Source organism: Gopherus evgoodei, chromosome 4, assembly GCF_007399415.2.
Source record: "Gopherus evgoodei ecotype Sinaloan lineage chromosome 4, rGopEvg1_v1.p, whole genome shotgun sequence".
Lineage (NCBI taxonomy): Eukaryota > Metazoa > Chordata > Testudines > Testudinidae > Gopherus > Gopherus evgoodei.
This window is the reverse complement of record NC_044325.1, coordinates 74,985,180-75,006,785: the sequence shown is the minus strand read 5'-3', so window position 1 is coordinate 75,006,785 and position 21,606 is coordinate 74,985,180. Positions and strand designations below refer to the sequence as shown.

General features: G+C 45.8%; 1 protein-coding gene across 1 annotated transcript; it reads left to right on the top strand.

Moving 5' to 3' along the window:
• The first annotated feature begins 1,329 nt into the window (after nucleotides 1–1,329).
• Nucleotides 1,330–21,171, top strand: LOC115650229 (transmembrane protein 178B-like). Its single transcript, XM_030559827.1, has 4 exons — nucleotides 1,330–1,714; nucleotides 11,827–11,940; nucleotides 14,154–14,291; nucleotides 20,512–21,171. The coding sequence occupies exons 1-4, from the start codon at nucleotides 1,330–1,332 to the stop codon at nucleotides 20,754–20,756; spliced, it is 882 nt and encodes a 293-aa protein (XP_030415687.1). The 3' UTR covers nucleotides 20,757–21,171.
• Nucleotides 21,172–21,606: the final 435 nt, after the last annotated feature.

The window sequence follows — 21,606 nt, the reverse complement described above, 5'->3', positions numbered from 1 at the left end:
GTCCTTCACAACTCCCAGTCTACCTGTAGAATTGGTTGCCAGGGGATGGTGTGAAGGCCAAACCTATAGTGTGGATTCAAAAAAATAATTAGATAAGTTAATGAAGGATAGGTCTATCAATGGCTATTACCCAAGTTAGTCAGGGATGCAACCTCATGCACTGGGTGGCCCTAGGCCTCTGACTGTCAGATGCTGGGGCTGGATGACAGAGGATGGATCACTTGATGGATTGCCCTGTTCATTCTCTTTGAAGCATCTGTTACTGGCCACTGCTGGAAGACAGGATACTGGGATAGATGGACCATTGGTCTGACCCTTCACTACAGACATGCAATACCCCTGTTATTCTAGACCTAAGTCCTCAGACAGATTTACAGATACCCTTCAGGGATATCTTGCAGCACTCTTGTCTGTTCCGTTCATGGCTCTCTCCAGCTTCACTTGGCTATGATCACAGGATGGTACAGCAGAATGGACATTCATTAGAGACTGGGCTATCGCTGGTACCCTAAGCGGGATTTCAAACATGGTTCTCAAAGAAAAGGGCTGCCCCTGTGCTCACCCTCATAACTATCTAGTAGCCAAAATCCGCTGGTGATTGAGTCCCAGAGACCTTTGTAGATCCATTTCTTGGGGTGGCTCCTATCGCTGGGTTGAAGATTGTCTTGCATTGAAAGAGTTACCTGGCTTGCATCGCTGGAGTATCTGGCCGTGCCCAGCTGTGGCCACTTGATTTTGGGCCAGCTGGAGAAAAGCACAGCCTGCGATACACGCAGCATTTCACACACACGCTTCCCTGCCAGAAGCAGCGGCAGATGGAAACGCGTTTTTTCAAAGTGCACGGGCACCTTTCAGGAGGCGCAGGCTCGCCTCTGGGAGCCGGGCTGAGACCGTGAGGAGCGCGGACACGGAAGATGAGGCCTCGGAATTTCCTTGATGGGGAGACCGTGTTTAAGGGCCTGCGGGCGGGAGGTACCCAAAGGCCGGGGCACTGAGCGCCGGGCCGCTCGCCGAGCCTGGCCCTGGAGCAGAGCGCACGTCGCGCGGTTGCGAAGCGGCTCTTCGGCAGCCAGAGGTTCCCTGCCCCGCAGGCGTCGGACTTTGGTGGGACGGGAACCCGGCTGTAGCCTCGCGCCGCCCGGGGCAGACGGAGCCGTGCCCCGCTCTGGGCGCCCCTTCAGCGCCCCAGGGCGGGGGTGACGGGCCAGGCTGCCCTGGTGGGGGGGCGGCCGCCAGCCGGGGCCCTGAGCACGGGGGGCGGCCACCAGCCCGGCTGCCGGGGACGCGCTGCCGCCCGCCCAGCCGCTCCCCGCCCCCGGCGCCGGTAAGATGGCGGCCGCGGCTCAGGCGCTGAGCGGCGCTGGGCTGCTTCTGGCCGCCGCTGCCCTCGCCCTCCTGGCCGTGGCCATCGGCACCGACTCCTGGTACCAGACGGACGCGCGGAGGCACCGCGAGCGCTGCCGGGGCTTCGGCCACAAGCGCAGCGACCCGCCCGGCTCCATGTCAGCGCCCAGCCCGCACCTGCCGCTCCGCGCCCGCCCCCCGCGGGCCCTGCTGCCCGGCCACCCCCCGGCCTCTGCCCCGGCCCCGGCCCCGGCCGCTGCAGCGCTGGACTCGCACTGCGGCCGCCGCTTCAACTCCACGGTCTCCGGGCTCTGGAGGCGCTGCCACCGCGCGGGCTACGAGCCAGACAGCGAGGAGCTCATCCGGCAAGGTGCGGGGCTGGGCGCTGGCGGCGCTCGGGGCTGGCGTGGGAGGCAAGCGGGGGCCGAGACGAGGGTTCGAGGGGCCTGAGGTGGGGGGCTCTGGGGTCTCTGTCCGGTGGGGAGGAGCCCGCGTTGCCCTTTCCCCGGGCTGCCCCCTGCCAGTAACCAGGTCCCTTGTGGCTGAGCTGAGCAATTCCCGAGGCTGGAGCAGCCGCTGTCCGCGGTGCTGAGCCCGCCCCGCTCCCCAGGCAGCCGGCGCCGACCGGCCGGAAAGAGCCTTTGGGCCGGGCCGAGGGCAGAACCCCGGGCGGTGGGTGGTTCATCCTGGCGCGGGCGGCTCAGTCCGCCTCGAAGTCGGTCTGTTTCTATGGCGCAGGGTCTGTCACTGCTGCCCCTCCCGCCTATGCAGCCCCAGGCTCGGCTCTGCCCCTCAGCCTCACCTGGCTGCACCTGCTTCTGGTGCGGGGATGGCAGCAGTGCCCAGCTGCTCTGGCCCGTCTCTTGGGGGGAGACGGAAGCAACGACACTGCCTGGGGGGTAGCAGTTCAGGCAGCCAAGGAATTGCAAGGGGATTTGATGCCTTCCCTCAGGCATTTCCTACAGGGCAGTACCCCAGCTGAAAGGGAGCACTGGTGGCTCCAGGGGACTGAGCTCACAGCTCAGTCTGTGGGCAACTGTGGCTTTTCACAGCCAGGTAGCTTTAAAAGGTTGTTATGTATTTATTGGAAGGGGTGGCAGATGTCTACTCCATGTAGCACTGCGACCGCTATGCTGTTGTCTTGGCCAGGCCTGGGTCTGATCAGGGTGCTTCCCTCCTTGTAGTTGAAAACAGGTAGGCAGCCCAATTTGTTCTGCGGGGCTTTTCCCAGTCTATTTTTTAAAGTCTCCACCATTGGAACTAGTGCCATAGTACTGAGGAGACCCTTCCATATATCCCCTGGAGGGATTCTTCCCCCCCCCCCCATCAACCTATGAATTTGCTTCATTGGGTCAGTATCTTTTTGGCAGCTAATGGCCAAGGAAAGAGTGAAATATTCCAAGCATGGTCTTACCTGAGCTGTAGAGAAAGGGCCTAGCCCCTCCTATTACATCATGTGAAACTTTCATGTATTGTAATAGGTATGTGCCCTCTCCCACTGCATGATCATCCCTCTGCCATGCCCCAATCTCTATGGTGGGGATAGAACTTTGATCCTGCTCCACCAGCACAGGCCCCTGCTATCTAGGTTAAGGAGATTATCCTTTAACAGGGCATATGACACACAGTTGAGCAATTGTTCATACATTATTATATTTTATTCTGATAGTGCAAACAGTGTGCTGTCTGACTTAGACAGGTATGAAGACAGCCCCTGTCCCAGGGTGCTTACAATCCAGATAGACAATCTACGGAGTAGTTACGAAGTGGGATACAACAAAAATTCTGTTCTGAAGAGCATGATTTACCAACCCAAGAGATATTTATTAACATGGATGAGTAGGGGGTGGGCAGAAAAGCTCCTTGACTTAGGCCCAAAATGAAAATAAATAGCAAAAGCCAATTGTTTGAGTAGTTTTGATTGTGTCCTCCAGCTGTGGTTCAAGTCCCCATAGCCCCTGTGCAACAGAAGATGGAATGACTCACTGTGGAGTTGGACTTCATCTCTGAATCCTCTCTAATGTGCAGCTCTGGCTCTTGTTCCTAGAAATGCCATTACAAAATAAATGAGCCTCTTTCTCCATTTAATCTACCAGGATCCATTTTCATTTATATTTCCATGTTGATTTCATTCCACTAAAAGGCAGTTCATTAATTTCATTTTATTAATTGACCTTGTCATTTTAAAATGTCTGCCTCTGTTTCTGCTTCCTACTGAACCATTCTGCTTCTACTGAAATTACTAACGTTTCCATCCCTCAAAAAAAAACAACCCACATTACTTCGAGTCTCACTGTATTCTTCTTTTTTTAGACTTTGCCAAGAGTCCATTCCCATCAGCCAGAAAAGTGCAGGGTTGGTTGTTTTTTTTTGGCACAAGAGTGGTGGTTCTCTGTCTAGGGCTTGATCCACCTACCTCTTTACTCATGGAAGTAAAGTCATTCACATGTGTTAGTATTGCAGGATCATGGATTTAAATGGATCTGGCTCTTTTCTCACTGTTTCCTCCTCATTCCCTGCTTTGCTCACAGCCTCTCCCTGCACCCAACTTTCCTGTGGCTACGGTTTGTAACCAGCCTCTTCAAGTCAGTGGGGAGATGACTTTGTCATTGTCCTCTTTGGTCAGGGATATTATTATGTGTAGGGAACTATAGGCAAACATTTTCCCTTGTTAGGGTCTGCAGGTTGTTACAATTTATCATTGCAAGGCTTTCTTTCTCCTTGCTTTGCAACAAGCCCAAATCTGAAACCTTAATGGGGACTACTAATTGATTTATGAAAAAGAAGAAATTTCAGAGGCCTGCAGAGACAGAGGAATAAATGACATAAGATTTCAATAGAGATTTTGTAAAAGGAAGCAGACTAGGAAGGGGGAAATCCATTGGTTCAACTCCTCATGGGCCTTTCTCAAGGTTTGAATAAACTAAGTTCACCCTGCCTTTATCTAATTATTTACCTATTACTACAAGACAAAAACCGATAATAGAAATAGTGTCTGGTAATTTGGATGTAGTAACTTGCATTATTACATGGTAATGTGATTTTATAGAGACTTTCAATTATTTCAGCCTTTACAGATAAGAATTTCAGAACATAAATGTACAATAAGGTAGAGAAGCTGAAAACTATCATGAGCAAAATTTAGCTGAGGAAATATTTAAACATAAGAGGGAACGATAATGAGGGATTGTTTTAAAATGCTTTTATTAAATGCCCAAAAAACCCACACCTTTTCAATCATGAAAAGATTTCTTGGATAAAAAAATCCTGATTAAGAGGGGAGGTGAAAGAAGCAATATAAAATAAAACAAATGGAGAACCTGATGGCAATGCATGCAATCAGGAAATGGAGATAGCTTCTCTTAGCAGTTGAAGAGATCAGTGGAAAAAACCCCTATGGACAGCAGAGTTAAAAGACAATAAGTTATTTAAATATAATCTGGAACAAAAAAAATCCTAGCAATGGTATAGGACCATGTAAAAAGGACTGGGGCCTATTTTACAGTGCCTTCCTTCTACCAGATCAGACTTTCATCTTGCTGAACCAGCTCACTTCCTTAGTTAGTTCTGTCTGAGCTCTCTCAAGGAATCCAGGGAAGCAATTTCCAGCAGTTAGTTTTATTTTAAGCCTTCTTACCAAACAAATCAAAACTTTGCAGACTCTTCCCTCAAAGTCTGTGCAGGCTAACTGGTTGCTTCCCCAACTCTGATCCTCATGCTAGTAACTTTTATTAAGATGTCCTGGCACTTGCCTTAGAGCCTCAGCAGTAGTGGACTCCACACAGTCTGCCTTCTGTCCATTTGGTTTCTGGAGCAGTTGATCTTTGCATTAGCACCTGTAGCAGTGTATTGGGAGCACAGCCCCTGGTCCCTCAACTTTCTGGAAGATATTGCAGTTCTTTCCTCCATGTCCTGCTCTTTTTCATGTGCAGCAGGCAGGGCTAGTTAACCAGTTAGTTAGCTTCAGGCCTCTGACCTCAGCGGAATGGTACCCCTTATACTTTCACAGTCCAATATGAGAAAAGGAAGGTAAAATTATCAGTCATGATAGAGAAAAGGCAGTAGCAGTAAATAAATATTTTTTTCTTTGTACTTGGAACTTATCAGGAAGATGCAAGTGATTTCATTATAAGTTTATGATATACACCGCTACCTCAATATAACATAAATTTGGATATAACGCAGGAAAGCAGTGCCCCGGGGGGTGGGGCTGTGCACTCCAGTGGATCAAAGCAAGTTCAATATAACATGGTTTCACCTATAACGCAGTAAGATTTTTTGGCTCCCAAGGACAGTGTTATATCGAGGTAGAGGTGTACATACTATCCCATTAGTAATAAGGGAGAATGTTAAATAGCAACTGTTAACATTAAAACACTTTAAAAGCTGCAGGACTGGATAACTTTTACCCAAGGGTATTAAAGGAATTGGGAGAGGACCCCTGTGAACAATTAATGTTGACTTTTAACAAATCTTGGAACACAGAAGATTCCAGAGGACTGGAAAAGCCAGCATAGTGCCAACATTTTAAAAGGTTAAACAGGATTACCCAGGAACTATAGGCCAGTTACCTGGACATAAATCCCAATCAAGATTGTGAAAGATTTATATGGGATGCAATCAGAAAAGAATTAAAAAAAAATGGTAGGATGATTAATCCAAATAAACATGGTTGTATGGAAAATGTCTTATCAAACTTTATATTTATATTTTAAATTTTGGATGTATAAGCTGGGAATATCAAGCAAGAGTAGAGACTGATATTTCCTGTGTATATGGTATCAGTGAATACTGTGTTTACTTCAAAAAGGATGTTGAAAAACCGGAAGGGATTCAGAAAAACTACAAAAATTATTTGAGATCTGGAAAACATGCTTTATAGTGAGTGACTAAACAAACTTAATCTATTTAATTTATCCATGAGAGGGTTAAGAGGTGATTTGATCACAGTCTACAACTGTCTTCATGGGGAAGAGATTTGTGATAATGATGCTTTAATCTAGCAGGAGGCAGAACATTATGCAAGTGGTTGAAAGCTGAAGCTAGAAAACCTGACTAGAAATAAGGCACAATTGTTTAACAGTGAGAGCAATTAACCTTTAGAGTAATTTACCTAGGGATGTAGTGGATTCTCTAACACTTGCAGTCTTTAAATCTAGGCTGCATATCTTTCTAAAACATACACCATAGCTCAACCAGAAGGTATGGGCTTGATGCAGAAATTATCAGATGAGGTTCTTTGTCCTGTGTTATGTAGCTGGTCAGACTAGATCAGGGGTAGGCAACCTATGGCACATGTGCCAAAAGCGGCACGCGAGCTGATTTTCAGTGGCACTCACACTGCCCGGGTCCTGGTCACCGGTCAGGGGGGCTCTGCATTTTAATTTAAATGAAGCTTCTGAAATATTTTAAAAACGTTATTTACTTTACATACAATAGTTTAGTTATATATTATAAACTTATAGAAAGAGACCTTCTAAAAATGTTAAAATGTGTTACTAGCACGCAAAACCTGAAATCAGAGTGAATAAATGAAGACTCAGCACACCACTGCTGAAAGGTTGCCGATCCCTGGACATGATGATCATAATGGTCTCTTCTGGCCTTCATATTTACAAACTTCAAATTCACCTTTAGGGAAACACTTCTTGATACAGTATCTTCTGTTTGCACCCTACATTTTATAGGACTAGAGTAAATTTTAAACCCTAAGAGAGAAAGCAATGGACTTAACATTTTGAAACCAGATGTATATGGGATTTATATTCTAAAAATATTTAAACCGTCCGGTTTAAATAAAGAGCTGGTGTCTTTGTTTTAATCAATGAAGTTTTAGCCAATGAATCTTAGTTCAGATCCCTTGGGACATAAGTGATCTATAAAGCAAGCTATAGTCTTAAATTTTATATTTATATACTGAGATAAAAATGTAAAATTGCTTCTCATATATATGTGATAGTACAATTATTCTTTACAGTAGTCTATCTAAAATAGGTTTTACCTTTGACAAACCCCGCCTAACTGAATGTAGGAGGTAAGTCATAGTGTTTGTTTTTGGGCCTGTATTGCAATATCTGTTTACTAATGTGACACTGATTTTTATAAGACTTGATTAATTTGGATGTTAGTTTTATATAGAATTTCTAATTGTATATTTGTATTATAGCTAAGGCTACATTTTAGTCACGAGTATTTTTAGTAAAAGTCATGGACAAGTCACGAGCAGTATACAAAAATTCCTGGCCTGTGATCTGTCCATGACTTGTACTATATAACCCGGCTAAATCTTGGGCACTCTGGGGCAAGGGGCGGTCTGCTGTTGCTGGGGTGGGGGCCTGGTGGTGGCATGTGGCCTGGGACCCCCGTTGCTGCTGGCCCAGGGGCCGCCTGAGCTGCTCAGGCGGCCCCTGGGCCAGACACACTGGCCACTGGAGCAGTCCCGGAAAGTCATAGAATCTGACTCTGTGACCTCCATGACAGACTTGCAGCCTTAATTATAGAGTCCATTAAAAACTCACACCAAGAAGCTAGATCTATAACAGGGGTGGCCAAACTGTGGCTTGTGAGCTGCATGTGGGTCTTTTATGGTTAAAGTGCAGCTCTTGGAACCTCCCAAGTTCTCCCCTTTCTCCACCTACTGGACTGGAGTGGGGAGCTTGGGATCTCTGCCTGGTGGTGGGGTAGGGGCTTCTGCCCTGCAGGGAAGGGGGTCTTGAGGACTCAGCCCCATGGGACACACCTGCTGGGGCTCCTGGCTTTACAGGGGCAGGGCTGAAGCCCGAGTCTCGGCTGGTGCCTCCTGCAGGGTTGAAGCCCCAACAGTTGTGCCTCAGCTGTCGAATTTCTGAAGATTGTTGTATGCGGCTCGGAGGGTCAGTAGACTTGGCCAACTCTGACCTGTAAGGTGTACACACTAAAAATTCAATCCTACTGTATAAAGTGTTTAGTATGGTAAATATTAATAATTGGATATGTAATCAGTGATAATGATGATTGGAATTAGTTAGTTAATTAGATACCATGATGTGGATGATGTGGTCTAAGTACTTAATTCAGAGCTATACAAATCTTTTGTGAATGAGACCTGATCCCATTGAAGTAAATAAGAGTTAGATTGAGTTCTGGGAATGGACAAGAGGTATCCATACAGTGAAATCCCCCATATTACCTCTCTGAACTAAGTCTTTATTAACAAAATGCAAGTCTTGTTCCTCTGTCCTTGTTGATGGGAGCTGTATAAGGACTTAGAGATGGAGCACACTCTGGAATCTCCCTCTTTAGTGTGGCTTTACAAATCTACGCACTCAGATTTAATTCTAAAATAAATTAAAATCAGTCTTTTAGCATGTGGGAAATTGAGATCACCTCTCTGCCATCCCCTTCTCAATTTCTAAATATCCCTGGACTTAAGAGGGCCACCGTGTACTTGCCTTTTTTTTGTTTTTTTCCCTTGTGAAGCCTGTCCCTCCCACAATACCCAGTGGAGCCAGGTCTGTGCTGAGAGGTTACTGTCCCAATGAATCTCATTAGAGAAGGAAATCATAAGAACATAAGATAAGAATGGCCAGACTGGGTCAGACCAATGATCCATGTAGCCTGGTATCCTGTCTCTGACAGTGGTCAGTGTAAGATGCTTCAGAGGGAATGAACAGAACTGGGTATTTTAGAATGATCCATCCTGTTATCCAGTCCCAGCAGTTGGAGGTTTCAGGACACCCAGAGCGTGGGGTTTTGTCCCTGACTGCCTTGGCTAATAACCATTGATGGATCTATCTCCATGAACTTATCTAATTCTTTTTCAAATCCAATTATACTTTTGGCCTTCACAACACCACCTGGCAACAAATTCCACAGGTTGTCTGTGTTGTGTGAAGAAGTACCTTATTTTGTTTTAAACCTGTTGCCTATTAATTTCATTGGGTGACCCCTGATTTTTGTGTTCTGTGAAGGGTAAATAACACCTCTCTATTCACTTTCTCCATAGCATTCATGATTTTATAGATCTCTATCATATCCACCCTTAGTCATCTCTTTTCTAAGATGAAGAGTCCCAGTCTTTTTCATCTCTCCTCATATGGAAGCTGTTTCATACCTGTAATCATTTTTGTTGCTCTTCTCTGCACCTTTTCCAATTCTAATATATCTTTTTTGATATGAGATTATCAGAACTGTATGCAGTATTCAAGGTGTAGATGTACCATGGATTTATATAACGGCTTTGATATTTTCTGTCTTATTATATATCTCTTTCCTAATGGTTCCTAACATTGTTAGCTTTTTTGACTGCTGCTGCACTTTGAGTGAATGTCTTAGAGAACTAGCCACAATGACTCCAAGATCTTTCATGAGGGGTAATAGCTAATTTAGACCCTATCATTTTGTATGTATAGCTGGGAACAGGTTTTCCAATTTGCATCACTTTTGCACTTACCAGCATTGAATTTTATCTACCATTTTTGTTACCCAGTCATCCAGTTTAGTGAGATTCCTTTTGTCATGTTTTACAGTCAGTTTAGGCCTTAACTATCTTGAACAAGTTTGTATTGTCTGAGAATTTTGCCACCTAACTGTTCACCTCCTTTTCCAGCTCATTTATGAATATGTTGAACATCACTGGTTCTCACTACAGATTCTTGGGGACCCCACTATTTCTCTCTCCATTATGAAAACTGACATTTATTCCTGCCCTTTGTTTCTTGTCTTTCAACCAGTTACTGATCAATGAGAGGACCATCCCTATTATCCCATGACAGCTTAGTTTGCTTAAGAGCCTTTGGTGAGAGACCTTACCAAAGGCTTTCTGAAAGTCCAAGTACATGATATGGACTGGATTATCCTTGTTGACCCGTCTCAAAGAATTCTAATAGATTGGTGAGGCATGATTTCCCTTTATAAAAGCCACACTGACTCTCCCTCAACATATTACGTTTGTCTTTTTGTCTGATAATTCTGTTCTTTCCTATACTTACAGTCAATTTGCCTTGTACTGAACTACACTTACTAGCCTGTTATTGCCAGGATTGCCTCAGGAGCCTTTTTTTTTTTAAAAATCAGTGTCACTTAGCTCTCCTCCAGTCATCTGGTACAGAGGCTGATTTAAGCGATAGGTTACATACCACAGTTAGTAGTTCTACAATTTCATATTTGAGTTACTTCAGAATTCTGGGGTGAAGATGATCTGGTCTGATGACTTATTAATCGATTTGTTCCAAGATCTCCTCTATTGGTATCTCAATCTAACAGAGTTCCTCAGATTTGTCACCTAAAAGGAATGGCTCGTGTGGGGATCTTCCCTCATATCCTCTGCAGTGAAGACTGAGGCAAAAAATTCATTTAGTTTCTCTACAATGACCATGTCTTTCTTTTCCTTGAGTGCTCCTTTAACACCTCAACTGTCCAGTGGCCCCACTGACTGTTTGGCAGGTTTCCTGATTCTCATGATTTTTTTGGCTGTTTGTATGTGCTTATCTTCAAATTCTTTCTTGGTTTGCATTATTATACTTTCACACTTGTTTTGCCAGAGTTAATGCTCCTTTCTATTTTCCTCACTAGGATTTGACTCCTAATTTTTAAAGGATTCCTTTTTGCCCCTTTTGCCCTGCTGTTTAGCCATCATGGCATTTTTTTGGTCCCGTTTTATTTATTTGGGGTATACATATAGTTTGAGCTTCTATTATGGTGTTTTTAAACAGCCTCCATGCTGTTTGCAGGCATTTCACTCTTCTGGGTTTTTTTAATTTCTGCTTAACTAGCTTCCTCATTTTCATGTAGTTCCCCTTTTTGAAGTTAAATGCTATTGTGGTGGGTTTCTTTGGCATTTTCCCTCCTACAAGGATATTAAATTTTAATTACATTATGGCCACTGTTACCAAGTGATTCAGCTATATTCACCTTCTGGACCAGATACTGTGCTTCACATAGAACTAAATCAAGGATTGCCTCTCCCCTTATGGGATTCAGGACAAGGTGCTCCAAGAAGCAGTCATTAATGGTGTCTAGAAATTTTATCTCTAATCCCTTTGAGAGGTGGCATATACCCAGTCAATATGAGGATAGTTGAAATCTCCCATTATTTCTGAATTGTCTGCCTTTGTAGCCTAATATCCCTGAGCATTTCACAACCATTGTCACAAGCAGCTGAGCATGACTGTTCCCTAATACGCTTTTGCTAGTGTTTTGTACACTCCCAGGCAAGGGGGCTGCCTTCTCCCTCAGTGACTATTCCACACTCACCACCCCCTCCCCTTTTAATCCCAGGTTACACTTTGTGTGCCCATCCTGAAACACTCACACACTCCCTTTTTTGGTTACACTTGCTCTGTTGCTGTCCTATTCATTTGCTGGCTTGAGTTAGTGGTTAACTTTGAACTAAGACCATCTGGCATGCTAGACTGGCAAACTCTACTTCTTAGGACAACAAAGGGAATGAGGCACTTCCTAAAGTCAAGCTAGGTACAGACGTTGCTTTTCTGTCTCTTTCAGGAGTTATTCAGCGCTGCACTGCTGTGAAGTACCATTACACCTCATCCTCTCTGCCACGCAATTTACCCATCAATATTACCAACATCATCCGGCAGGATGAGTGGCATGCTCTCCGTAAGTAATCCAGACTCTTACCAATGCCATGCACCCTTACTAAACAGGGTACAAGCATATGCAGAATCTTTCTTTCATATCTAGGTCACTGCTGTGACTTCAGTACCAAATGGGGCACTGATTCAGAGATCAGTGAACGGTACCTAGTGCCTAAATTGGGGGTAGGCAATCTACGGCACATGTGCCAAAGGTGACACAGTCCTGGCCACAGGTCCGGGGGGGCTCTGCATTTTAATTTAAATGAAGCTGTTTAAACATTTTAAAAACCTTATTTATTTTACATACAACAATAGTTTAGTTATGTATTATAGAATTATAGAAAGAGACTTCTAAGAACATTAAAATGTGTTACTGGTATACAAAACCTTAACTTAGTGAATAAATGAAGACTCGGCACATCACTTCTGAAAGATTGCCGACCCCTGGCCTAAATGAACCTTAATCAGGGAGGCTGGAGACACGCAAAGTGACCCAAGTGTAGAGGACATTTGGAGTGGCTACTGCAGGGGCCATATAAATGTTGCAGATGTTAAGGTGTGATGGAAGTGTCACTGCAGTTTATTGGATACCCTCACAGCAGCTAGGTGTTGGTCAGACTCAATGCTGAAGCACAGATTAGTCCTATTAGGTCAGGGCTGTACACTTATTTGATTTGTACAGTGCCTGCCATGCTTTTTCTCTACCTCCCAAATGGTGTGTAACCTCGTTCTAGCTCCCTAACTCTCATGACCTCTCCTCTCAGAAAGCATGCTAATTTTGACTCTTCCACAAGCCCATCCTTCCATCCTCCTGTTGCCAGTTCCTTCCTACCCAAACCCCTTCCAGCTGCCTAGTCACCTGCAACGCACCTGAAAGTGCTCCACTCTATCTCCTTCACTTACTTCCCCTATTTGTCCCAACCATGTTCACATTGCCTTCTGGGGTTCCCTTCCTGGACTTCTGAGGACATAAGCTACTAGGCAACCCAGCTTCCCCTGCTGGTTTCCACCCTATATAACTTACCAGCACAAGTTTAGATGACTTTTTATGCAATTAATGCAACATGACTGAGATCATGCTGTAGCCTCACACATCTGCATGTTTATGTAGGTGCTGCATGCACATGGGTGCTGTCACAAAGAACTATGGTTAGAGACACATACAAGAAAATGCCATAGGGCTTGACAAGTCTGTAGGCGTAGGGCTCAGAACACCACATTCCTACATTCTCGTCTAAATTTTCAAAAGTGCTTAGTGATTTTTGGTGTGCCCAAGTTGAGACATATTAAAAGGGGCCTGCTTTTCAGCAAGTGCTGAGCATCAGTCCTTTGAAAAGAAAACATTTTGAAAGTGATGCAAGTTGGGCTCCCAAGCTCAATCATTTTTTAAAAGGTAGCCCTCTGCTTCAGCAGGATCAGAGAAAAGTAGGTGTACTGCAGTGAGGAAGAGAGGAGCTGAGACCCAGATAGCATTACCCAGTGTCCCCGATGCTCCAGTACACAGGGAACACCTCATCCATTTCCCCACCCCCATTTGAGCTCAGGAAAGAGAAACTGCCAGGAGAAGTCAGCCAGAAATTGAGTTGGTGGCAGCAGTAGAAAAAAGCAGGGACCTCAGGTCTCATCAGTGTTTGGATTTTTTTTGTTTAATTTTTTTTTTACAGCTTTTACTATGGACATTCTCTCCGGTTTTGATTAGCTGTTTGCTCCAATCCTCTTCCTCCAGTTCTCTCAGTCTCTTAACCTCAGCCTCACCACACCTGCCCTCCATACTTTCCTCTTTTCTTTTACCTCCCTCCTTTCAGTGTCTCCTTTCCTTTGCTTTGTCTCTGTCTAGCTAATCACCTCCCAACAACAACAAATAACCCCAGTGTAACAAAGCAATAAAAAAGTTGTGGTTTTAACATGATGTTTGCAAACCATCAGTGTTTGCTATGCTGATATGTTGTATCCCTTCCATCCATCACCCTCTGTCCAATTTGTCTCTTGCACTTCAGGACAGTGTGTAGTTCCCAGCACAAAGGGGCCCTGATCTCCGTGTGCCTAGACACTACTGTAATGCAAGCAATTTCTTTCTAAGAGGGTGCAGTACGGGAAGCCCACCAGGGATACTAATTTTCGGGACAGTAGACCTAATAATCTCAATGGATTGTGTCTGTTTTCTCTCTCGCCTCGCCAACATCCTGTCTTGGTGTCTCCTTTGTTTCTTCCCCTCTTGTTCCTCTCTCTCCTCAGATCTGCGGAGAATGACAGCCGGCTTCATTGGCATGGCAGTCTCCATCATCCTGTTTGGCTGGATCATTGGTATGCTGGGCTGCTGTAAACAGCACGAGCTCATGCAATACGTGGCAGGGCTGCTCTTCCTCATGGGAGGTGAGAGTTTTTCTCTTCATTCTAATATCAAACTTTTGATCAAAAGCATTAGTGACATCCCAAGCATGCAGAAGTACAGTCAGCCTCATCAGCAAACAGCACAAAGCCATTTATTAATGCGAGAGTTGATATAACATGGAGATTGAAATTTTAGACACACACGGCAGGAGATGAGTCAGGTTTCTTCTTTGCATCTGTGTCAGTGTAGATCTCTCTGTAGGCATGCATGCAAGATCAGAGTCTTCTGAGTAGCAGTGTCCATCAAGGCTGTGCATGTCCCCTATGCCACCTCATGCTCCTGCACGAGGGTATAAAGGGTGGGGCAGTAATGACCCTCCCTCGGTTCCCTCTTGCTGGCCATGGAAGTGAGGCAGAATCCAGTGACTGCTCGACCTGCTACACTCTTAAGAGACCTTAAACCAGTTCTTTCAGTCTGGTGAAGAATTCTGTACCCACGCTTTTTCTCTAAAGGACATTTCTTGTTTTAAAAAATGGCAAATTGATGATCTCCATGTACAGCAAGGCAACGGGCTTAGTGCCAACCACCACACCTCATGGCAGAGTCCACTCAGGGTTCAAACCCTACCTATCCTGCAATGGGTTGATCCTCAAGGATGGATACAGACGAGGCTTCTTCTGCCTAGGAGAACTACCTCCTGAATAAGTGCTGTGTGTGCAAGTCCTTCTCTGCCAGGACCCACAAGTCCAGGGAAGTGGGGCTCAAGCTGCATTTGCTTGAGCAGTCCATGTGGGTCACTCTAGTTGTAACAGTCACCTCTGGGTCCAGAGTGAGGATAGATAAGCCAGTGCTCATTCAAGGACTTAAACACACTTCAGGATGGGACAGTGAAAAGGAGAACACTGGCAGAGTCAGTGCTGAACACTTCAGTGTGAAGACAGACCTCGGCAATGACAACCTCAGCATGGGTACAACTGCAACAGTCCTGGCACTGATTATGTCAGCACAAACAACTCCAGCTCCTGTACCAACTGCCCTGACTCAGGGAGCACAGCCAGCCCGTGCCCACTCATAAATAGCATACCAACTTGTGTAGTTGGTCTAAGCATCCATGTAACTCCGACTGAGGGGAGCTCCCGGATGTAATGCAAGGAAACATCACTTCAAGGACAAAGCTCCTAATCAATCATGCAGAACAAGAGACCCAGTTGCAATGATACTCATGACAGAGCTGAGCAGGAGGCTCAGGTATGCTCTGGAGATATCTATATCACTCCCAGAGATGTTCCCAATACTGAAGAGATGGCCAGTACCAGCCTTGTACCATTACTGAGCATCACTCTTTAATGAGGTGAGATATTCCTCCTCTTCATCACTGATGTAATTCTTCTTGCCAACATTGAGCAGAAAGCCCTGTCTCCTGTCATCGGAGAATGATCCAAGGAGGGTATCTGGGAGTGTAAGCAGCATGGAGGGGGCACTGAGCCAGCCAGCCCTAATGTGGCCAATATCTGTACGGCATGCCATATTGGTCTTACTGACAACTGTCCTCCCACATGTCAAGGAGCAGATCACTTTCCTGCACCCCACGCTCTCCGGCAGCATTTCTGGCTAGGCCAACCATACTAGAACCAGACATTGCCCTCCAGAAAAGGAGACTAGAGGACAGTCCCCATCATCCTCCGACAGCAGACAAGGCAGTAACACTAGCATTCGCCTCAGCAATAGAAGACTTTAATACCTTCCAGGACCTCCTGTCCTGAATGGTGGAGACCTTGGACATTGAGACTCAGTTTATGTAAAGAGTCTCACAAACTGTTAGGATATCCTGAGTGTGATGACCCTCGCCAGCATCACTCTCCCTATTAATGAAAGGATCCTAGAACTGGCGAAAGGGCTATGGCAGACCCTGGCCACTCTTCCTCCCACCTCCAGGAGTGTGGAGAAAAGGTATCAGGTGCTGCCGAAAGGTTTTGAGCACCTCTATCCTCACCTAAACCCAGGATTATTGGTCATCTGCAGTGCAAGTGAAATCAAAGTCTAAGAAAGGCACTCCTAAGAATAAGGACCCACAAAAGTTAGACGTGTTTGGACAAAAGGCATCTTTATGAGGTGTTGCTTTGCGTGGTGAATTACCAAGTACAATTACTTCATGTGGGAAAAGACTAGCAGGGATAACGTGGAACATCATCAAGGAGGAGCAGATGGTTCATGAGAACATTGCTGCAGGTAGCTATGGATGCCTCTGATATGACTGATTGCCACAGTCCTCACTACAAGACAGGTCTGCTGGCTCCAGGCACTGGGCATACTACAAGAAATACAGGCCAGGATAAAGGACCTGCCTTTCGAGGGACTGGTGCTCCTCACCTAGTGGACAGATGAAGTGCTCCACTTCCACAAGGATTCAAAGGCCTTATTAAGGTCCCTGGGATTTACACATCAGCTCCCTACAGAAACTCTTACAAATATGAACCCCACCAACTGCAGGGGAGGTCGTCTTACTTCTAGGGCCAACAACTGGAATATCAGCTGCAGGGAATGTCCATCTTCCACCTCTTTGGCCAACCCAGCTTCCTCTGAGACAGCAGATTTGATGGGAGGGTTGAGAGTCACAACAGTGCTGATCGAAAGTCTATAACTACTTCAGGAACTACTTTGCCCCATTCCAACAGGCCTGGATGGCTGTCACAACTAACAAACAGCATTAGACAATGTTGCCCAAGGCTACCTTGTACAGTTCCATTCACTACATTCTGCTTTCCCCATCCTGTGACCTTTCTCATAAGAGCCGGTTCAAACAAAAATGACCTCATTGTTTCATCTGGGAACCATAGCTGATATACCATGGAAATAGATATTTTTTTATCCTGAAGAACAGGAGGGATCTTTGTCCTATTCTAGACCTGAGGCAGATTCAGGATGGTAACACTTGTGTCCATCTCTGCAAGCCCAGGACTGGTTCATGGCTCTCAACTTGCAGGCTCTGTACTTCCATATACCCATCCAGCCAGCGCACAGGTAGTATCTAAGATTCAGTGGGGACAAACTATTACTAACACTAGGTGGTGCTGTTTGGACTCTTTGTGGCCTTGAAAGTCTACACAGGATGCCTAAGGATGGTAGCAGCACAGCTCAAAAGAAAAAGCATCCACATCTATCCTTACCTGGACAATTGGCTGATTAAGGGTGGATCTCAGCAGGAATCTGCAGCACAACTGAAGTACATCATCCCTCTCCCTGTTCTCTCATCTGGGACTCCTAAGAGACATCTGAACTGCACACTCCTGTTGGTGGGTTGTGGAGTACAGACTCTACATACCCTCCCACCACAGTGCAGGTAGTGAGACACTGCTCAGGAAAGTAGAGTAAGGACGTGCCTAAACCTTTTTGCTACATACCCTACTTGCCCAAGCAGTGCCTCTCCTATATTGCTGTTTTTTTAGCAGTGTAGTGTCTCACTGCCTTCATGTTCCTGGAGTCTTTCCCCACCACAGGGAAAGACTCCAGCAGTGAGAAAAGGCTCTGTCAGGGGGGGAGAGGCTGTGAGGAAAGGCTGCAGCAGTTTCCCATTGTTGAAGCCTTGCCCTGCTGCAGGGAGCTGCTGAAGCCTTTCCCGGACACATGTAGCTACATCCCACAGTGTGGATACAGCCCGCTTTTCATAGCTGCGTGTAGCTGCATATAGATTCATAGACTCTAAGGTCAGAAGGGACCATTATGACACTGCTGCTACGGGTGTGCAGTGTAGATGTAGCCCTGGTGAACTATGAAAAACAGTCTCTCATCCCCTCACAGACAAGAGTCCGTAGGAGCCCTGATTCCAGTTTGGCAGGAGCATCCCTTCCTGCCCCAGCAATCACTGGTACTTGACTGCAACTGTATAAATGTTTCTGGTGCTGCTAGGCCACATGTTGGCCCACATATACATGACACTGCTTAGCAGACTTCACCTGCAACTGTTCAGCCTTTGTTTCAGGTAGCTGTATTCCCCAACAAAACACCAGATGAACAAGATGATGGTCCTATTGTAGGTTGTCACAGAACTGAGCTGCTGGAAGGAACCTGAAAAATGGGCTTGGAGGCATTCCTATTCTGAACCCCTCCTCCTCGACTGCTTGAATCACACACACATCAGGTACAGCCTGGAAGCCTACTGGATCATCTACAAATGCTAGGAACTCAAATCCTAGAGAATATAAGGCTCTACATCCATGTACTGGAGCTCACAGTCAGGCTAGCGCACATGGCCTTTCTATCTGTTCTTCAAAAAGTCCGCAGTGCAGATGCAAATGGATAACACCTTGTGATGCACTGCATAAACAGATAAGGAGCCAGCTGCTTGGCTCCTCACTGCCTGGAAGTCATTGGGCTCTAGCCATGGAGCCAACAGGGATAACCCTAATGGGTCTTCACTTCCTGAGTGTCACCACCAACCTAGTGGATTTCCTAAGCAGAGAATCAGTAATCACTTATGAATAGTTGTTTCATAAATTCCAAGACCAGAAGGTACCATAGTGATCATCTGGTCTGACTCACCTGTATAACACAGGAGACAGACCTCTCCCAAAATGATTCCTATAGTGTAGCTTTAATCTCCATTTAAAAATGGTCAGTGATGGAGTGGTGTGGAAGTCCCTCATTGAGCTGATATGCCTATGTTGCACCTTCTCTAAAAACCACAACATGTGAAAATTGGTAGTTTAGCTCAATAACTGGGGTAGGGGATTTGAAGCCATGTCAACCAAGGTTTCTGAGAGAATATGGTGTGGAAAATGAGTTATTTTCCAAGCTGCAAACGTCTTAAAAAAAGTTTTAAGTTGCCAAAAAAAAGGTAGGAGGAGATGTGCAACAGTTTACTAGCCTCCCTGAGCTGAGATATAGTGCACAGTGCAAAATTTAGTGGAACAAGAAATGTTCATTTTTGAATGAGAGTAGGATTTCGCAAGCTCCAGCAAGTTTAGCACATTGCTGAACAGGGCAAAGGCAGAGCCCTCTGCTTCCTTTAAATAAATTTGTCTTTTACCAAGCAATGAGATCTTAGCATAAAACCTGAACCCCAGAAAACTCGTCAGTGGAGAAAAGGAATGTTTGCTTGTAGCAAAAGGTTCATAAAATGACATTTTACCTTGTCCCTGAGCAGAGGAAGCTCAAAAGGGCCAGACCTAGGCTACAAGTACTTCCTGAGCTGGGAGGCAGTGGCTTGCCTTACTTAGAGGAGTCTGGGTACCTGCTCTCCTCTGGTCCATTCAGGGAACGGAGTAGGCCACTGTTGGTTGTTGAGTCCAAGACAGACAGTCCCACTGGAGGCTGAGCAGCACAATGTCCTGGTTTCCCAGCATGAAGGTTGGCTGGCGTGGGACCTGTCACTAACTCTTGGCTTTCGAATGACCTATCCAGGATGTGTGTGATGGTGGCCACAGATTTGTTGGTGCATAAATATTCAGCACAAATGTGCGCCAGGTGCTTTAATAGTGAAGGCTGAACTTTTACCAAAGGCGGCTTCCTTTCAGCTGGTTCTCTCTCTGGGAATGGGTGGAAGAACAGCTGAAAGTTTACTACGGAGACCTACCTAGCTCGATTGAACTTTTGATGAGCTGAGGGGGTAAATAGCATGTTAGCTGAAATGGGAAGCCATATTTTTACAAAGGGCACTGAGAGGATTAGGAACATGGGCAGGAAAGGAAAGAAGTTAGCAAAATGCAGCAGAGAAATAGAGGAAATTAATCTGAAACAGCTCCTGGATGGTGGGGCACAGATGAGACACCAGTGTAGGTGTGAGCACTAAGGCCATGTCTACACTTACCGCTGCTCCGATCGATGCAGTGATGTTGAGTTAGCAGGTCTGGTGAAGACCTGCTGAGCACTCTCCCATCAAATCTGGTACTCCAGCTCCCAGAGAAGAGTAAGGTAAGTCTGCAGGAGAATATCTTGTGTAGACACTGCGGTAAGTTGACTAAGCTACATCAACTGCAGTTACATTATTCACCTAGATCTTGTCTACACTAGTGGAGTAAGACAACCAAAGTTAAGCAGTTGAGGGGAATCTAACCTGAGGAGCTAGAAAATGAAATGCACTGTAGTGGAGCTGGGGGCTGCATTTTTTTTTTCTTCTCATGATTTCACTGTAAAGAATAAAGGGTCATCAAGAGTCTGAGACCTGGCACTGCCCGGAGAGGGAGGAAGGAACCTATGGGTGCAGCTGCAATGCTCTGCAGGCCTGGTCAAAGGTCGCCTATTCTTTTTGCTTTTCTCCTGCAGGTACATGCTGTATCATCTCACTCTGTACCTGTGTGGCTGGGATTAATTTTGAGTTGTCTCGCTATCCTCGCTATGTCTATGGGCTGCCAGAGGATATCAGCCATGGCTACGGCTGGTCCATGTTCTGTGCCTGGGGAGGCCTGGGACTTACTCTTTTGGCTGGATTCCTCTGCACACTGGCCCCCTCGCTCAATGCCTCTCGTACTGCTATACAGAAACCCAGACAGGAAAATGGAGCTGTGTGACCTCAAAGGGTGCAGGAGAAGAGACTCCAGCAAGCACAGCTAAGGTAAAGCTGTGGGTTTACGGCACCATGGAGATGGCATTTCTGCGCCATTGCTGAGGGTGGTACAAACTAAGGATGTTAAAGTTTTTTGGCCAAGTCCTGTGGTTCTCCTGCTACAGAATTTCTGTCTTAGACACAGACTCTACAACAAGCTGGGGTTGATGTCTTACTGACTTGCTCATTGATTTAAGAGGGAGTTTTTCTTTTATATACAAAGGATTATCTCCTGTTTATTTGTGGAGGATTCTTGTCCATTATAAATGTGTAGCTGCAGAGTTTATGTAACACTGTCAAGAGGCTGAACACCCTTCCACCTGGCTTGGCTTGGCCTCTTGCAGTTTGGTTCAGCCCTCCATTGTCCAAAGGAGCCTGGAGATCCAAATAGTGGTTAGGGCAGTTCATCCATCCTCAGTATTGATAGATGGGCTGCCAGTGGCCATTACTGAATGTGCTTGGAAAGACAGCAGGAGTTAAACAAACCAGCATTCCTTCTGGGGGGAAGGGGAGAGTTGGTCCTCTGCTCTCCACATCAGGCCCTTCCTGCAGCTGAAGTCAGTCACTTCTTTGAGTAAGCAGCAGCATCTGCCAGCTAATGCACATGACCCTAGTTATGAGTGTGTGCAAAAGCTAGGACCATTAAGCTACAGGCACCATTCAGTCACTGTGGAATTGTTCCACAAGGAGACAGAGTGGCAGTAGTTTCAGCTGCTGGGCTCAACCTCAAGGACCCAGCCTACCTTCTACCTGAGGTACATGACTCCTCACTGCAAGCAAAGAGCTCTCTTTGAAAAGAGTGATGAGCTTAGAGG